General features: G+C 40.3%; 1 protein-coding gene across 4 annotated transcripts in view; it reads right to left on the bottom strand.

The window, feature by feature from the left end:
• Nucleotides 1-2,424: 2,424 nt before the first annotated feature.
• LOC118885087 (zinc finger protein 649-like) overlaps nt 2,425-18,194 on the bottom strand; it is a 31,944-nt gene continuing 16,174 nt past the window's right edge. For 2 of the 4 annotated variants that reach the window (XM_036833440.1, XM_036833438.1), the window contains exons 2-5: nt 14,736-14,934; nt 12,393-12,519; nt 11,707-11,802; nt 2,425-6,945 (exon numbers count right to left, since the gene is read on the bottom strand). In XM_036833440.1, coding sequence (XP_036689335.1) covers nt 5,381-6,945; nt 11,707-11,802; nt 12,393-12,519; nt 14,736-14,870 — 1,923 coding nt within the window. In that variant the 5' untranslated portion in view covers nt 14,871-14,934 and the 3' untranslated portion in view covers nt 2,425-5,380. Of the gene's footprint in view, nt 6,946-8,139; nt 11,803-12,392; nt 12,520-14,735; nt 16,615-18,194 lie in introns of those variants that run through there. The other 2 variants (XM_036833439.1, XM_036833442.1) reach the window with 2 other exon arrangements.

Below are 18,194 nucleotides of genomic sequence, written 5' to 3'. Positions count from 1 at the left end.
GTATCTTGTTCATAATTGGCCCCAACTGTGCATGCACAGCAGTTATTTTTAGTCCCTTCTATTATAGTTTCATTGTATTCTGTTGCTGGAGGACTTTTGTCCAGGTGCAAGCACTGCAGCAAAGTGTCCTAGATCCCAGCCTGTCTCACTACTGGTGTGCAGAATGGAAAAGTAACTTGGTTTTATTTCCTCATTATAGCGAGTGTTATGATTCCCACCTACAACTGTGACCTAAAATGCCTGGAGGGTAGAGCACTGAACAAAAGACTTTAGTCTGAAGCCTTAAGATCTAATGGAATTTGTTTCTCTAGGTTTTGGATTTGCGTGGGACCTGTCACCCATTTTTTCCTTACGATTTGTCTCTCTTAGAATGGGAATATCTATCCCACCTCTGTCCCACCATTTTATTTTGGAAGCACATAACTTACCTGTTTTCAGGGGTCCAAAGCTGGAGAGGAGTTTTGCCTCAGGGTGAATTGTACCTCAAGTCTTACCCATATCTGACTTAGATGACACTTTGGATATAGACTTTCTTTTTTTAACATTGTATTTTATTTTATTTTATTTTGGCTGCATTGGGTTTTCGTTGCTGTGTGGGCTTTCTCTAGTTGCAGCGAGCGGGGGCTACTCTTCGTTGCAGTGTGTGGGCTTCTCATTGCTGTGGCTTCTCTTGTTGTGGAGCATGGGCTCTAGGCGCATGGCTTCAGTAGTTGCGCTGATGGGCTTAGTTGCTCCATGGCATGTGGGATCTTGCCGTCCCAGGGATCGAACCCATGTCCCCTGCACTGGCAGGCGGATTTCAACCACTGCGCCACCAGAGAAGGCCTGCATATAGATTTTAGAGTTAATGTTGGAATGAGTTAAGACTTTTGGGGCTGTTGGGATGGAATGTATGTATTTTGCATGCAAGAGGGACATGAAAGGGAGGAGACAAGTCCAGTGGAGGAATATTATGGACTGAATGTTTGTGTCTCCTCAGATTCACATGTTGAAGCCCTAAGACGTAGTGTGGCTCTATTCGGAGATGGGGCTCCTAAGGTAAGAAATTAAGGTTAAATGAGGTTGTAAGGGTGGGGCTCCAGGAAGTTTAGTGTCCTTATTTATAAGAAGAGAAACCAGAAAGCAGTGTCTCACCAGAAACTATATCTGCTGGAACCTAGATCTTGGACTTCTAGCCTCTGGAACTATGAGAAAATTAATTTCTGTTGTTTAAGCCACCTACTCTGGTATTTTGTTATGGCAACGAGAGCAGTCTAATACAGTGGTGAATTACATTGTTTATAAAATTAGACAACTTTTAACCGACTTGGCATTCTTTGGATACACCCAATGTAGTCATGAAGTATTTATCTTTTTAAAATCTTGCTTAATGTGTTCAGTAGAAACCTGGGAAACATTTGTGGGGTCATGGTGGAAGGAATATGATTTTGGATCAAGCAAATTTAATATGGGCTTACTATGAATTGATTCTGGCTTTAATGTGTGAGCTCAGTGAGAATGGCTCTAACAGTTTGCTTGGTTGGTTGACTGAAACTTGACTCAAAGGTGAACTACATTAAAGTTTAAATGCCAGAAATTCCTTGTTCCATATTCTGTAAAGTATCCAAAAGTATATGGAGTTAGGAATGCTAATGTAGATTTATCATGTAAAACCAGCTTACCCATCCCCTAAATACATATCCCAGGAGCATCCAGAAGACAGTCTCTTCAATGAAGCTAATCTGGCAACAGAAAATGGAAGTATACTATTATAAGATTCTGTTACTATACACGAAGAGGTATATATAATACTTATACTGACAAGTTAATGATACATGCTGTAAACTAAAGGAACTACTTAAATAACAAAATTATGGGGAATTCCCTGGTGGTCTAGTGGTTAGGACTCCGTGCTTCCACTGCTGTGGGCCTGGGGTTCAATCTCTAGTCGGGGAACTAAGATCCCACAAGCCACGCATGGCGCAGCCAAAAATAAATAAATAAATAAATGCTAATAAGCCAACAAAGAAGATAAATAATCATAAAACATACTCAGTTACTCCAAAAGATGGTAGGAAAAGGGAGCAAAGAATAGATGGGGGCTTCCCTGGTAGCACAGTGGTTAAGAATCTGCCTGCCAATGCAGGGGACATGGGTTCAAGCCCTGGCCCGGGAAGATCCCACATGCCGCGGAGCAGCTAAGCCCGTGCACCACAGCTACTGAGCCTGCGTGCCACAACTACTGAGGCCCGTGTGCCTGGAGTCTGTGCTCTGCAACAGGAGAGGCCACTGCAATGAGAAGCCAGTGCACTGCAACAAAGAGTAGCCCCCGCTTGCTGCAACTAGAGAAAGCCTGTGCACAGCAACAAAGACCCAGCACAAGCCAAAAATATAAATTAAAAAAAAAAAAAAAGAATAGATGGGATGAATAGCAAATTGCACATTTTTAATCTCAACCTAACTACATTCTCACATTAAAAAGACATATTGTCAACTCAATAAAAAAGCAAGGCCTAACTATATGTTGCCTTCTAGAAAACCACTTTAAATATTAAGTGACAAATAGGTTAAAAGTAAACCATGTTAAATAGAGATGTGAAAGATATAAAAAGAAAGTCCCAAGTCAAATTTCTAGAGATTAAAAACTACAATTTGAAAGAAAACATACACTGATGTAATTAATGGCAATTAGACATTGCATAAGAAAAGATTAGTTAACTTGAAGACACAGCAATAGAAACTATCCAAAATGATACACGGGGCTGTGCTGGGGGATCTTAAAAAGCATGAGAGTTTTTTAACCTATTTGGGTATGCAAAAGAAAAGACCAGTGAAGTTGATGACAAGGCAAAAGAAACTCAGGTACAAAGAGAACAAAAGCTAATAAAAGCTTTTATTAAAAAGAGAAAAGCCTTGAGTTCTCGGCCAATGGGGTAAGAGGTATCATTGTGAGGAATGCCAGGTGGAAATCTCTCAAACTGCCCTCCACTCTCTTTTCAAGATAGTGAATGAAGAAACAATATTATGGGAGGACTTATAAAATATGAACATGTAACGTATAATATATTTTTTAAACCCCATTACACATGGTTATAATTAACATGTTAATCACTTCTCTACCTTTTTGATCCAATGGAATACAGTTATAACTGTTTATACAGTTATCATACTGTCCTTGTTTGCTCAATCTAGCATCATCAGTTTCAGGTCACTTCTGATTGGTTTTTCTCAATATTGGTCACACTTTCCGGCTTTTATGCATGCTTGGTAATTTTTGGTTGGATGACAAACATTGTTAATTAATGTGTTTGCACTCCTATAAATATTCTTGAGGTTTGTTTTGAGATACATTAAAGTTACTTGGAAACAGTTTGGTCCTTTCTGATCCTACTTTAGATCTCAGTTGAGCAAGACCAGATTGCTTATTGGATGAGACTCAGCCAATTAACAACGAGTGGCTACTCTATGTCAGGCATTCTAGACATCTGCTATATAGGGGTTAACAGAAGGTCCCCAAACAGTAGAAGTACTTGTTACTTCTTCATGAAGCTTACAGTCTAAATTTTACAGACTATAACTTATATTCAAGACCTTATATTTGAGCACAAACTCAGGAAGATGATATTTGTTGTTTGATATTTGTTATATTTGTGCTTTGTATTGAAACTGATATAGTAATGTTTATACATGACCTAAGATCTTCATATATTCCACATTAAAATCCTTAAGAAAACAATTGAGATGTTCTCTCCAAGTGATTCTAAGTTTTTACATCATGTGTTTTTTAAAAATCATTTACAATGCCATTAAGATACCTCATCTACTTACATGCCTCCACTCCTAGCTTCTCCCTAAGGGACCTGACCTCATGCCCTTCCTCAAATCCCAGTTTTCCAGCAGTAGACTTGGTCTGAACCTTAACGCTACATCAGTTTTATGCCAGTCCCTACTGACATTACTTCTGGCTACAGCTCAGTAATTATAGAGATTCTGAAAATATTTGCCAGATTGGTTAAAGGCCTATAGTATTCCAGTCTAGAAGCAGATTCAGCCCACACTTCCAGAGCTCCTTGACCTATTCCCAATCTGATTCAGTCGATCCAGCTCTGTGGAGTATGAGATACCAGGCCAAAGTTGATTCTATGAAGATCTACTTTTCTCTTCCTCATGTGACACTCAAACATGTAAGACTCAAGAGTCCCTGAGTTGAGAAGAAATGGAACCACCCCAACATTCTTCCTGACATCTATATCCATTCCATCAGTGAGGCAAAGGGAAGGGTTGGGCAGGGAGCTATCTCCAGAGGGAAGAATGCAGCTGAACAGTTATCCAGTTTAGACTTTCATATTCCCAGGATTCTGAGAATAATTTGCATAATCAGAGAAGGGGGAGAGCTAGGATGGAAGCAAGAAGAGTCATCTTAATTTGTGTTCAAATTGCCCATCTTATTTTCATGTTTTCAGGAAAAATACTACCAAGAGTTATGTTGGAATGTATTTCATTATTTAATTTATAGGTTTAAATTACTAATTGTCCTTGGGCTTTCAGTTCATTTTGCAAACCTGATTTCACTACCTTTTCAAGTCTAGAAAATTTTAAAAATCACATTTATAGTGACCTTTATGGTATAATGCTTAGTCTTATTTATAAATTAAACTTAAGCTCATCCAAGGACATTGTTACATTTATGAATTTAATATTCATTTCTGTTGTGAGGGAATTCAGTTGTCTGAAATAATATTTAAATAAATTTAGAGCCTAAGAAATGCAGCAGCTAATCATATATTGGGTGGGCATTGAAGATAATTTTTTTTAAAAAAAGAAAAAGAATCCACAATTAGGAGAAATGAGTATAACGTGATAACCTTAACCAGTGATGTGAGGTAGACTGTCTTTCTCCTAAAAATTATGGAATCATAAGCATAGTAACTAGGAATATGGTTCAAGGTTTCCTGTCCAAAAATGTACATCAGGTATATTGTGTAATGTATTATGAAGTGGGAATTGGTACGTAAAGCTCTCGAATATTTCTCATTTTCACAGGCTTTGCTTCACAAGAACTTTAGTAAGATATTCCACAATTAGTGTGTTCACAGTGTTTTACTTGTATATGATTTCATCAGCTAATGGATGGGGCGGAAAACCCTGCCACATTCACTGCCTTCCAAGTTTCTCTCCAGTATGTAATGACACCTATTGAGGGAAGGACTTTACCACTCTCATATTTTTACACACTATAAGCTCGCTGATGACCTTTGGTAATCACTGATAATAGGGTCTATCTTCCAAAACACAGCTTTCCTAACCTCTGCCTTCATAGGTTTGCTTTTTATACATAACCATATAATCAGCTATACATTATTGCTCAAGGCTTTTCCAAATAGAATGTACCAGTTTTTTCCTATGTGTTTTTTGTGACATAAAATAAGATGTAATTGACCACTGAAGGCAAAACCACATTCATCGCATTCATGAAGTTTCTCTCCTGCACAAACTCTCTGTTATCTCCTGAGGGTGCACCTCTGGCATCTGGATGTTCCATAAGGACTACATTCCTATCTGCTAGGAGCCCACTGATGTTTAATGATGTCTGAGGGGTTGCAGAAGGCATCTGCACAGTCACCATATTAACAGGGTTTTCCCCCTGCATGAGTTTACTAGTATCTAATAAGCTGTGACCCTTTGTGGAAGGATATTCCACCTTCAGTGAATCTACTTGTTTCTCTCTTGTGTGTGTCCTCTTATGTTTAACCAAGCATGACATGTGGGAGAAAGCTTTCCCACACTCATTGCATCCATAGGGCCTCTCTCCCGTGTGAGTTCTTTGATGGACAATGAGCATTGTCTTTGTAGTGAAGGCTTTCCCACAGTCACTGCATGCATAGGGTTTCTCTCCTGTGTGAATTCTCTGATGTTTAATGAGTCCTGATTTCTGTGAACAAGATTTTCCACAGTCAGTACATACAAAGGGAGTCTTTCCTGTATGAAATCGCTGATGTGCTATGAGGCATGCCTTCTGACTGAAGGCCTTACCACATTCAGTGCATCCATAGGGTTTCTCTCCAGTGTGAGTTCGTTGATGTATAATAAGATTGCCCTTCTGTATGAAACCTTTTCCACATTCACTGCATATATAAGATTTCTCTCCTGTATGAATTTTCTGGTGCAGAATGAGCTGTGATTTTCTGGAGAAACCTTTCCCACACTCATTGCATACATGGGGTTTTTCTCCTCTTTTGTTTCTCTGATGTATAATGAGCTCTGCCTTCCTAAAGAAGGCTTTGCCACATTCAGTACATTCATAGGGTTTCTCTCCTGTATGAGTTCTCTGGTGTTCAGTTAGCTTGAACTTTCTGTAGAATGCTTTCCCACATACACTGCATACATGGGGTTTATTTCCTGTATGAGTCTTCTGGTGTTCAGTAAGCTGAAATTTCCTGAGGAAGGCTTTTCCACACTCATGGCACTCATGGGGTTTCTCTCCTTTGTGAGTTCGCTGATGTTCAGTGAGCTTGAACTTCTTGGAGAAGGTTTTCCCACACACACTACATCCGTGGGGTTTCTTTCCTGTATGAATTCTCTTATGTTCATTGAGCCGAGACTTCTTGAGGAAGGCTTTGCCACATTCAGTACATTCGTGGGTGTTCTCTATTTTGTGTATGTCCCGATGTTTAATTTCAGTATGAGTTTGCTCATGATCAGCATGGAGAAAGGATCTCCCATCTCCATTAAACTCAGCAGGCTCCATTTTTTTGCAGCTTGTACTCAGGTTGATTACATCTAAATATGATTTCAAAGTTTTCCCATGTAAATCAAATACATCATGATTTGGCCTTAAAGGAAAACAACTTTTGCTCTGATAAATAATATTCTCAAATGCATTCTGTTCATAACACTGTTCCAACCTCTTCAGTATATTTTGGTTTTGCCAGTGTGGCTGCATATGATCATCCACTTTCTCAATTTCTAGGAAAGAGAACAATGAACCCTTCCATGAGTATCATATGGAATAAAACTACTTCAAAAATACCTTGGGGGACTTCCCTGGCGGTCCAGTGGTTAAGACTTCGCCTTCCAATGCAGGGGGTGCGGGTTCGGTGCCTTGTTGGGGAGCTGGGATCCCGCATGCCTCATGGCCATAAAACCAAAACATAAAACAGAAGCAATATTGTAACAAATTCAATAAAGACTTAAAAAAAGATACCTTGGGGTGAGCTGGCTCTTTAATGGAAAACCTATGATATCAAATATAAAAGAAATTCCAAGTATAAAAGTACCTTATCTTTTTTTTCAAAAAACTTTTCACAATTGTAATTAAATATATATAAGATAAATTTTACCATTTTAACCATTTTTAAGTGTATATTTATGTGGCATTAAGTACAATCACATTGTTGTACAACCATCATGACCATTCATCTCTGGTTCTTTTTCATCTTCCCCAACTGAAAAACTCTGTATCCATTAAACACTAACTCCTGTCTCTTGGAAATGGTTAAAGACATAGTAATATAAAACACCAAACAACCCAAAAGATAACAGCCATCAGGGTAAAAATTCTTTACTTTCACTGAAGCCATATTCTATGGTTGGAAAGGGAAACAATAAACAAATAAGATAAGGAATAAAGCAGGCAGTTGCAAGTGTGACAGTGGTTTGAAGAAGCAAAGGAAATAAGAAATGGAAGACATCAGGATTTATTTGGAAGGAAGGATAAACAAGACTCACTAATGGATTTGATGTGAGGAGAGGTAACAAAAGAGGGAATCAAAGTGTATGCCTAAGTATTTGGCTTGATCCATTGGGTAGTTGGGTAGTGCCTTTTAACAAGATGAGGAATATCGCCGAACTTCAGAATGTGAGGGAAACCAAGTTCAGAATGTGAGGGAAACCAAGTACATTTTGAAACATATCATCTTTGAGATAATATCCAAGCATAGACACGGAAAACCCAGTCAGATGATAAGAGTTGAGTAAGTTCTTGACTGAAGATAGCAATGTGGAAACATCAGTATGTAAATATAATTTAAGGGGACTTCCCTGGCAGTCCAGTGGTTAGGACTCGGCACTTTCACTGCCACGGGCCCAGGTTCAATCCTGGTCGGGGAACTAAGATCCCGCAAGCTGCACGGCGCAGCCAAAAAAAAAACAAACCCCAAAACCAAAAATATATATATTATTTAAGGTCAGAGTATTGTATGAGATCACTTTCTGAGAAACACGAAGACTGAAAAAAGATGAAGGCACAGACGAAAGCTTTAGTCATTCAACGTAGAGTTTTGGGATTCCTAGAGCCCGCTGAAGAGACCCTAACATAACCATGCTGGTAGAGAAAGAAGCAGACATGGGTGTTAGAACATATACATCAAAGAGGCAACTCAGAATGTTGGACATACAGGTCATGATTTCAAGAAAATTCTAACAGACTCTTGGGTGCTCATCCTGTTGCTAAAACATGCCATTCTTCTTCATTAGGTAGACCATCATCAAATTCACTTTCCCAAAGCACCAATCTCACATTCTAACCTTGCATGGAGCTGTGACACATTCTCATATGTTCCCACAGAAAGAGGGACATGATGATCCTGATGGACTTTCACAACAGGCTAGTGGGGCACAGTCTTTTTTAGAAGCAGATCTGCTGCACCAGACATGGGAATGCTCACCTTCTTCACTATTCTGTACCTGTATGGATGTCATGGTGGAATTTTTCCCATTTCATTGTCCCTGATATACTAATCTCTCAACTTGCCAACAACAGCGTCTTCTTCCTTAATCATACAGTAATGTCTCTGCTGGCATTAATTAAAGGGTCTTATAGGACCACCTTCCTCCTGAATCAAGACTTGTGACAATTTTATCTTTAGTTTTTCTTAGAACATCTGGCTATACCTTATTATTTCTATAATGCTGCCACCGAGGTTAAAAATAAGACTATCTAGAGTTAGAATATACAAAACCTAACCTCCACCATGCCTCCTTTATTATTAACACATAAAAGTCACAACAGTAAGCCTGGTGATAAAAGTTTACATTACCATGATGTACCCAGTTTATCTAAGTTTCCACTCCACTAGCTCCCCAACAAATACCTTCAAATATTGGTCTCCACATGGCTGGTTTCAGGCCAATCTTTTGACAGTCCCCACATGGCCTTGCACATTTCCAGTTTCTTGCCATGTTTCCTTATCATCTTATTTCAAAACTGAGCTATTTTTCTCACCTAAGATACTTTATGATACTATCACTCTTCATTCTCTCTATACCACTTTAGGCTACTTTTCTTCTAAATTTCTGAAATAGTCTCTATATTTACTATTTACTTGAATTTTGTATAGCCTTCAATGATAGCAGAAACATTTCACACGTTCAAAAGCTTAATTTGTAAATATTACATGAAGATTTGTCCTAGCTTTGCTCATAAAATCTTTGCTCTGAAAGACATTTCTTTGCTTCCCACTAAATTTAGTCTCTTCTATCAAAAATCCTTAGCATCATCTCCCATCTGTTTTTTTTCCCCCTCTCACACTCCGTATTGTGGGTTGAATATGTCCCCCAAAGAGATATGTTTAAACCCTAACCCCTAGTAGCTATGAATGTGACCCTATTTGGAATCAGGGTCTTTGCATCTGTAATGAAGTTAAGATGAGGTCATAATGGATTAGAGTGAACCCTAATCCAATGACTGGGGTCCTTCTAAGGAGAGGGAGATTTGGCTACAGACACACAGAGACATACAGGGAGAAGGTCATGTAATAACAGAGGCAAAGACTGGAATGACGTGTCTACAATCTAAGGAACATCAAAGATTTCTGGCCACTACCAGAAGCGAGGAATAGACAAGAAAGGATTCATTCCTAGATCTTTGAAAGGGAGCATGGCTCTACCAATACCTTGATTTTCAAATTCTAGCATCTAAAACTGTGAGAATACATTTCTGTTGTTTCAAGTCACCCAGTTTGTGGTAATTTGTTACCTAGGAAACAAACATACCCCATACCTACTTCAGTGGCAAATTCAGTCTTTATTGTTCCAGAATCTTCTCATACTATCCTCAAGCTGGGTTGAAGTCACCAACAACCAGGTCTCACATCTCGTTTTCTGCTTCAACACCTGCCTATTCCAGTCTATTTTCTACTGACAGCCAAGGTGATACCTCTAAAACATAAATTATATCACGTCACTGCTATACCCTAATCCTTCTAAAGGTTTTCTCATTAGGAGGACAATCAAGTGTTTGAAATGGATGACAAGGCCCTATGTGACCAAATGACCTATTGCAAACCCCCAGTTATGACCCCATTGACCTCATCTCCAATCATTTTCCATGCTGATGGTTTGGTGTTTACAGTCGTTTTCACCACCAGACATAGTATCTGTGTACTTTTTCCCACTTATTTTTATTGTGATAAATTACACATAACACAAAATTTACCATCTTAATCATTTCTGAGTGCACAGTTCAGTGTATTAAAATGCATTCACATGGTGTATAACCATCACCACTATCTCTCTCCATTAACTCTTTTCATCTTATAAAACTGAAACTCTATTTTTGTTAAATTTCTGCCTCCTCTTCGAGAGTGGGGACTGAGGTGTTTGATAGAAGAGAAATTTGTGTCATAGTAATATGGTCAACTGGGACTTAATGCCATCAGACTATGAGGAGGAAAAGGATAGCTTTAGGGAAAAGAATCCAGCAACAAAATCTAAAGTTTAAGAGAATGATTAATTAACAAATATAAAAAGGAACTACAGTAAGGTGGGCATGAGGTTTTATGATTTTGTTTAGGCTATGAAATGAGAATGAGAAAGTTTAGAAACGTCTTTCCTAATTAAACAAAGAACAGGAATAGCAGAGGCATTAAATACAGGCGCCCAGAGGGTAGAGCAGATTCAAGGTAATGCCAGGATTTAAGATGTACAGAAGTACAAGAGAATCTCAATTTTAAAAAGGATGTTGGAAAGGGATTTTCTGGGAGGGAAGATGGTTCTAGTTTCTCACACAAAAAGAGTGAACTCATTGGGAATTGCCATGGAGACAGGTTAAAATATATGGTACCAGCAGGTAATATTGGACAGTGTTAAGGAACATGTCAATTGCAAGTCTCCACAAAGAACTTAACACATTTGAATAAAGTAAGGTTTTATAGCCTATGAGACAGAGCAGAGGGATGACAACAGAACCTTTGAAGAATCTCAGAGGGGGTAAAAAGAAAAGTCAAGCAAGCAGATGAATACACATTAAGAGACCACATTACTACAAGAGTAAGGCACCTGAGGTGCAGTTGGATGTCGTAAAGGGAAATAAATATTTCCCAATGGAGCAGGAAGGTGTATGAGTCAGAAGACAATGATGAATTCAAAGTTTTCTCTTAGAAGAGAGACACGGAAGGAGGAATTTCATACCAAGAGACGTGAAAGGAACATAAAATCAGACTCTAACAAGTGAAGAATGGGAGGATTTGAAAAACCAAGCAAGAATAATCCTAGGAGGGGGAAAGTTGACATCTAAGAAGAAATAAACAGGGATTCATTCCAAGATGAGATAAAGTGGTATGTTTTCCTCTAAGTTCTTGCACAGAAAAAGAGCTCTCACATGAGGAAAGGGATACATGGAGGCTGTTTCTGTATCCTCAGACACCCTCACCACTGGGATGCCTTCTCTAAAGGACTAGAAAGTGATTTCCACAGCCTTCCCCCTCTTGCTGGTTCTCTCTCACTTACCTGGATGGGGGTGACTGTGAACTTCATCTTCTAAGGTCCATGGTGGTTCTCCTTGTTCCAACTTGGAGAGTATATCAGGTTTGCTAACTTGATACCCTGTTCGTGGGAAATAACAGAAGACTTAGGCTCATCAAATGGCACTAGAGATCTGTGATGCTATGAGAACGGTACACTTTAGGGACTGCACAATCTGCATGTTTGGAAATTAAAGGCTTGTCTCTAGAAGAATTTTTTTTTTTTTTTAAATACATGGCTTTAAATTTATTTATTTATTTATTTAGGCTGTGGTGGGTCTTCGTTTCTGTGCGAGGGCTTTCTCCAGTTGCGGCGAGCGGGGGCCACTCTTCATCGCGGTGCGCGGGCCTCTCCCGTTGCGGAGCACAGGCTCCAGACGCGCAGGCTCAGCAGTTGTGGCTCACGAGCCTAGCCGCTCCGTGGCATGTGGGATCTTCCCGGACCGGGGCACGAACCCGTGTCCCCTGCATTGGCAGGCGGACTCTTAACCACTGCGCCACCAGGGAAGCCCAAGGCTTGTCTCTAAAACGCGGAGAGATTATACCTTCTCATATGGGGCCGGGGGGAGGACTGAAAATCTCCCACTTCAGAGCACCACAGACACAACAATGCTTTCAAAAGCTGAAGAAAGAAAAGGCACCATCCAAGGGACCCAGGGGAGCCGTCCTCACCCACGGACAGCAGGTTGCTATAGTTCTCCAGCATCACGTCGCGGTACAGGTCCTTCTGATCAGGATCCAGGAGCTGCCACTCCTCGCAGGTGAAGTCCACGGCCACATCCTCCAGTGTCAGCGATCCCTGTAACAACACAGTCCATATGATAAGAGTGTTTCTCTCATTATTGAAATGGAAGGTGTGAAATAATAGAAAATATATATAATGTTCTCTGTCCCTGGTTGCCGGCTTAGCGCTCCTAAAACCGTTGTAGTCTCCTAAGTGATAAAAGCACTAGGAGCATCTTTTGTTCTAACATTTGGTCTTTGAATTCAATCCTAATCTGACACTAACAACTCAGAGTTACCATCAGGCTCCACAGGCTAAACAGCTCAGTCCCACAAGACTGCCTTCACTTCAGTCACCAGTACAAAGTCCCAGATTCCAGGTTCCCTGCACTTGTGTCCAACTTAGCTACAAATTCGGGGGTTCCCATAACTTCCCTGCTAAGGTTTGATAATTTGCTAGAACAACTCACAGAACTCAGGAAATTGTTATGCTTACTCTTATAGTTTATTATAAAGGACACAAATGAATGGTCACATGAAGAGGCTCATAGAGCCAAATCTAAAAGGGTCCTGAGTGCAAGGGCCTCTGTCCCTGTCGAGTTGGGGTGAGTCACCCTCCCAGCAAGTGGACTGTTTGCCTACTTGGAAGCTCTCTGAACCCCGTTGGGGTTTTTATGGACGTTCCATTACATAGGCATGACTGATTAAACCACTGCCTACTAGTGATAGAGCTCAATCTCCAGCTCCTCTCCTGTCTACTGAGATCAGAGGGTAGAGCCAGAAGTTCCAATCAAGGCTTGGTCTTTCTGGGGATCAGCTCCCATCCTGAAGCTCTCTAGGGGCCCACCCTGAGTCACCTCATTAGCATAAACTCACATATGGCTCAAAGGGGCTTGTTATGGATAAAAAAAGACACTCCTATCTCTCAGGAAATTCCAAAGGTTTTAGGAACTCTGTGCCAGGAACCAGAGACAAAGACTATATATATATATATATATATTATTATACCACAACGAGTCACTTGCTTAATTAAAATAAAGGCAATAAGGAGGTGGGAGGTAACAACTAGATTCTTGGGGGGGTATTCTCTTTCATTTATCAAAATTTTATAAGCAATTGAACTTCTTCTGGTTAAATTTTCCTTATTACTTGATCAATTATTTCATTTTTAATAGCTTTATCAACTTGGGAATTTAAATTTAGTGTCAATACATAATAACCATCATCACTCACAAAAATACTGGTATCTCGTTGAATGGCACAATAGCAGTACCAGGAGTAGATGTAATTGCTTTAAACTGACCAAACATCAATTTGATGATTATTATTTTGCTAGTTTCAATATTTAGATGAGTTCTTCTTTTCAATATAGTTCACTAATTTTATTCCAATTAAATATAACAACATCTAGCTCTTTCCTATCTACACAAAATATTTAACTTTTTGGGCATGAAAAGTACAGTAATAACTAGATTTTGAACACAGGGAAGGGCTCTGTATTTTCTGAGATAAGGTAAAGTTCTAAAGCAAACTCTGTGGATCTCAAAAACCCAAGCCATTACCAAACAAGAATTTATAACTCCCCGTGGCCAAATCTGTACTGAAGCACCCGTTCTACAACCTGTTCACAGATGTCCTTTGATAACTGTGCAAGCCTTCCATTTTCCTGGGCACTTTAGGTTTTATTCAAGGATAAAACCAGCCCAAAACAAGTGTGGGTATATAAGTCACCAAGCTGTGGTCTTTTGAAAAACTGTGTGCACTGAATTCTACTTGGTCTAGTCCAGCAGAGGACTCAGAATAATCATATAAGAAACAGCCATACACAACCTGCTTGTATATCTATCAATATTAGAAGAATGCTATGAACACAATGAATGTTATCACCTCTAGAAAGAAACCATCAGAGATTTCCCAAGACTTAAGTACAATGAAATACTGACATCTCCTGAGGAAATGATCTGCCTTCTCCTCAGATTCAATGCATATCAAATAACTTATCATGATTCTCTGGTTGCAATGGCTGACAGATTACATGCAAGTTGATGGTTTATGTAACCAGGAGGGACCTGCAGAGTCATACATTATATACCAACATTGGTCATGTAGTCCGAAATCTACGAACAATATATACCTGATTCTACTTCATCATGATTTTGAAGGTACAGTTTATTTCTCCCCAGAGCCCATTTTTTCCCAATTTATACTTTTCATTTAATTGGACTGCTTTTTTTTTTTTCAGCCTTCTGGAAATTCATGAGGGAATCAAGAATAAAACAAACCCAAAGTCACCTGAGCCTTGGTCATTTTCTTGTTTTGGGGAATGCCAAGTAACTGGGATGTTGTTTTTAGTCTCTTCTGGATCTGCCCTAAATTTCTGTTCCAAAATCTCAGTCTCAGGTAACGGATGTCCCACGAAATGACCATATGCAACTACAGGAACCTTCTCCTCGTCCTTTACTTGATTTCTCTTGCTCCTCGAAGCCAGGACCTGTGGAGTGAAGAGTAAGTTCATTTGGGTGATATATTCCCTCTGGGCCCAGATGCTGTCACTGCTGCTGTTCACCCACCTTAAGTCAAGGCCAGTGCTTCTAACTGTCCCTTTATTTGATGTCCCTGCGGCAGTAAAACATAACAATCTAAATGGGGGCGGGGTATGCCTTCTATGAAGTACAAGTAGCATGAATGAGAAAGGGAAGGTGGGAAAGGAAAACCAGCACAGCACAAAGCCTGGCAGAAGAATGGCAGAAGACTTCTCACACAGATCAGTTTGGGGAAAGAAGACATATAGAAGTGAGGCTCTGGACATTTTTTCCCTTAAAATCACATGTGTCCACATACTCCTTTGTAGTGGGTTGAATGGTGCCCCCCCCCAAAGATATGTTCACATCTTAACCCCATGAACATGTGAATGTGATCTGATTTGGTAAAAGGGTCTTTGCAGATGTAATTATAGGGATCTCAAGATGAGAATGTCCAGGATTATCCAGGTAGGCCCTAAAATCCAATGAGTGTCCTTATACCAGACACACTGAGAAGAAACACACAGGGAAGATGAGACCATGTGAAGACAGAGGCAGACATCAGTTATGCTGCCACAAGCCAAGGAATGCCTGGAGAATCTGGCAGAAAAGGAGAAGGAAGTGAATGGACATTGGGCAGGTGTGCTGGAAGTCCCTAAGACCACGCCCAGATTCAGTGATTCCTTAGGACTCCCAAGATTTAGCACATAACTGATTTATTACCATGAAAGTATACAAGGCAAAATCAGCAAAGGGAAAAGGTGTGGCAAAGTCTGGGGGAAAATGAGGCACAAGCTTCCAAGAGTCCTGTCTCCATGAAGTCACAGAGGATAGGCTCAGTTCCCCAGCAACAAGTTGTGATAACTCATGTGAAATGTGTTAGCTTATTAGAGACTCGGTGCCCATGGCTTTTATGGGGGGCTATTCCTAGTACATACCAAAATTCCAGAATCCCAGAGGAAAACAGGTGTTCAAGACAAACCATATTGTTTGAAAGAAGAGTCTTGGCACAGTGAGCCACTCTTGATAGGGAAGTGGGAACCCTCCCAAAATCTAAGTTCCCAGATGCCAGGGAAGGCATCTTGTCAGCAGGCCTTTCCAAGGAGAACAGTCTCAGGTCAGCTATGTCAACTCTTTGCACAGCAAGGAACCAGGAGTGTCTGCTACAATATATTGATAGATTAGAAAAGTCACATGATCGCCAAAATCGATGCTGAGAAAAATATTTCATAAAAATCCAACATCTATTTCAAATTTGAGCCCGGGGTGGGTTAGGAATTCATTACTGCCTTAGCATGATAAAACAAAACATGACCTATAGTTTTAAAAAAAAATACATTCAATATACTACCATCCTCATCTGTTTCTAAAACACAAAACAAGAGTATGTATTGTTTGTGGATACATACACATCTAGTAAAAGTATGAAAATATGCATAATATATAACAAGATAGCAGTTATCCATGGGAAGAGAAGGGGGGGAAATAGAAGATGATATGACTTAAGTTGTATTTGTATAAGTATATCTTTCAAAAAGAAAAAGAACCATAATAAAAAAAAAAACTGAATAAATCCCACATATGTCCAGCTGAAAGCCAGAGATAAAAGCACTCACCAAGAGGACGGGTGGGTTTGTGTGTGTGTGTGTGTGCGCGCGCACGCGCGTGTTTGTGTGCGCGTGCACGTGCTAGTGCAACAATACCATTATTTTTCACCACTGTTCTGGAAACACTCCCAATGCAGTCTGATAAAAGAATCAAGTAAGAATTACTAACATTAAAAAAAAAGAATTACTAACATAAGAGATGGAGGTCAATTTTAGTGAACACCAAAAATAAGAGTATTAAGTTAACTGACCAGTTATACAATCTATATGTAAAAATTGACAGCACCGTAGAGTGTGACATTAGCAAAAATGGTGGAGTACAGACCTCCAGGGGATTCCTCAGGAGCACTAAAAAAACTGACAAAAACTGTCAGAATCAACCTTACTGGAACTCTGGAAGATAGTCAATGGTTTACAGAAACAAAGTGAACACTTGACCAGGAGAAAGGTCACTGAAACAGGGGACTTTTTATGGCATTCTAAATTAGCCTTGCCCCCACAGCCACTGTGGCAGAGCGGCAGCCTGTATTCCTGGTGTGGATGGATACCTGGACCTGTAGGGCGCAAAATAAATCTTGTTCCCAAGGAATTGTTTGTTTTTACCTATTAATGGGTTCCCTAAAGGACAGACACAAGAGGCCTGCATACAATATACACACGGAGAAGAACATGAGCTTTCACCTCTGTCTGGTACTTAGGCTCAGCAGAAGCAGGAAAAGAAGCCTAAGGCACTGTTATAAATGGACTGGCTAAGTTTGAAGGAGTGCCCCAAACAGAACCAATATGCATTCTTTTCTTTTTTAAACTCAAAGAATTCTACAGTGAGACACATAAAGTTCAAACTATCAAAAGCCAAAGATAGAGAATCTTCAAAGCAGCAAGAACCAACTGTCATATGCAATGGATATGAAATAAGATGAACAGCTGATTTCTACCAGAAATCATGGAGATGAGAAGGCAGTGCCTTCCTGGGACTTCCCTCGTGGTTCAGTGGTTAAGAAGCCACTTGTCGGGCTTCCCTGGTGGCGCAGTGGTTGAGAATCTGCCTGCTAATGCAGGGGACACGGGTTCGAGCCCTGGTCTGGGAAGGTCCCGCATGCCGCGGAGCAACTAGGCCCGTGAGCCACAACTACTGAGCCTGCGCGTCTGGAGCCTGTGCTCCGCAATAAGAGAGGCCGCGATAGTGAGAGGCCCGCGCATTGCGATGAAGAGTAGTCCCCGCTTGCCGCAACTAGAGAAAGCCCTCGCACAGAAACGAAGATCCAACACAGCCAAAAAGTAAATAAATAAATAAATTAAATTTAAAAAAAAAAAAAAAAAAAAAAAAAAAAAAAAAGAAGCCACTTGTCAGTGCAGAGGATACGGGTTTGAGCCTTGGTCCAGGAAGATCCCACATGCCACGGGCAACTAAGCCCATGTCAGTGCAGAGGATACGGGTTTGAGCCCATGCACCACAACTACTGAGCCTGCCCTCTAGAGCCCACGTGCCACAACTACTGAGCCTGCATGCCACAACTACTGAAGCCCGTGCGCCTAGAACCTGTGTTCCACAACAAGAGAAGCCACTGCAATGAGAAGCCCACACACTGCAACAAAGAGTAGCCCCCTCTCGCCCCAACTAG

Source organism: Balaenoptera musculus, chromosome 19 (assembly GCF_009873245.2).
Source record: "Balaenoptera musculus isolate JJ_BM4_2016_0621 chromosome 19, mBalMus1.pri.v3, whole genome shotgun sequence".
Lineage (NCBI taxonomy): Eukaryota > Metazoa > Chordata > Mammalia > Artiodactyla > Balaenopteridae > Balaenoptera > Balaenoptera musculus.
The sequence above is the reverse complement of the archived record's forward strand: the minus strand, read 5'-3'. Positions and strand labels throughout refer to the sequence as shown.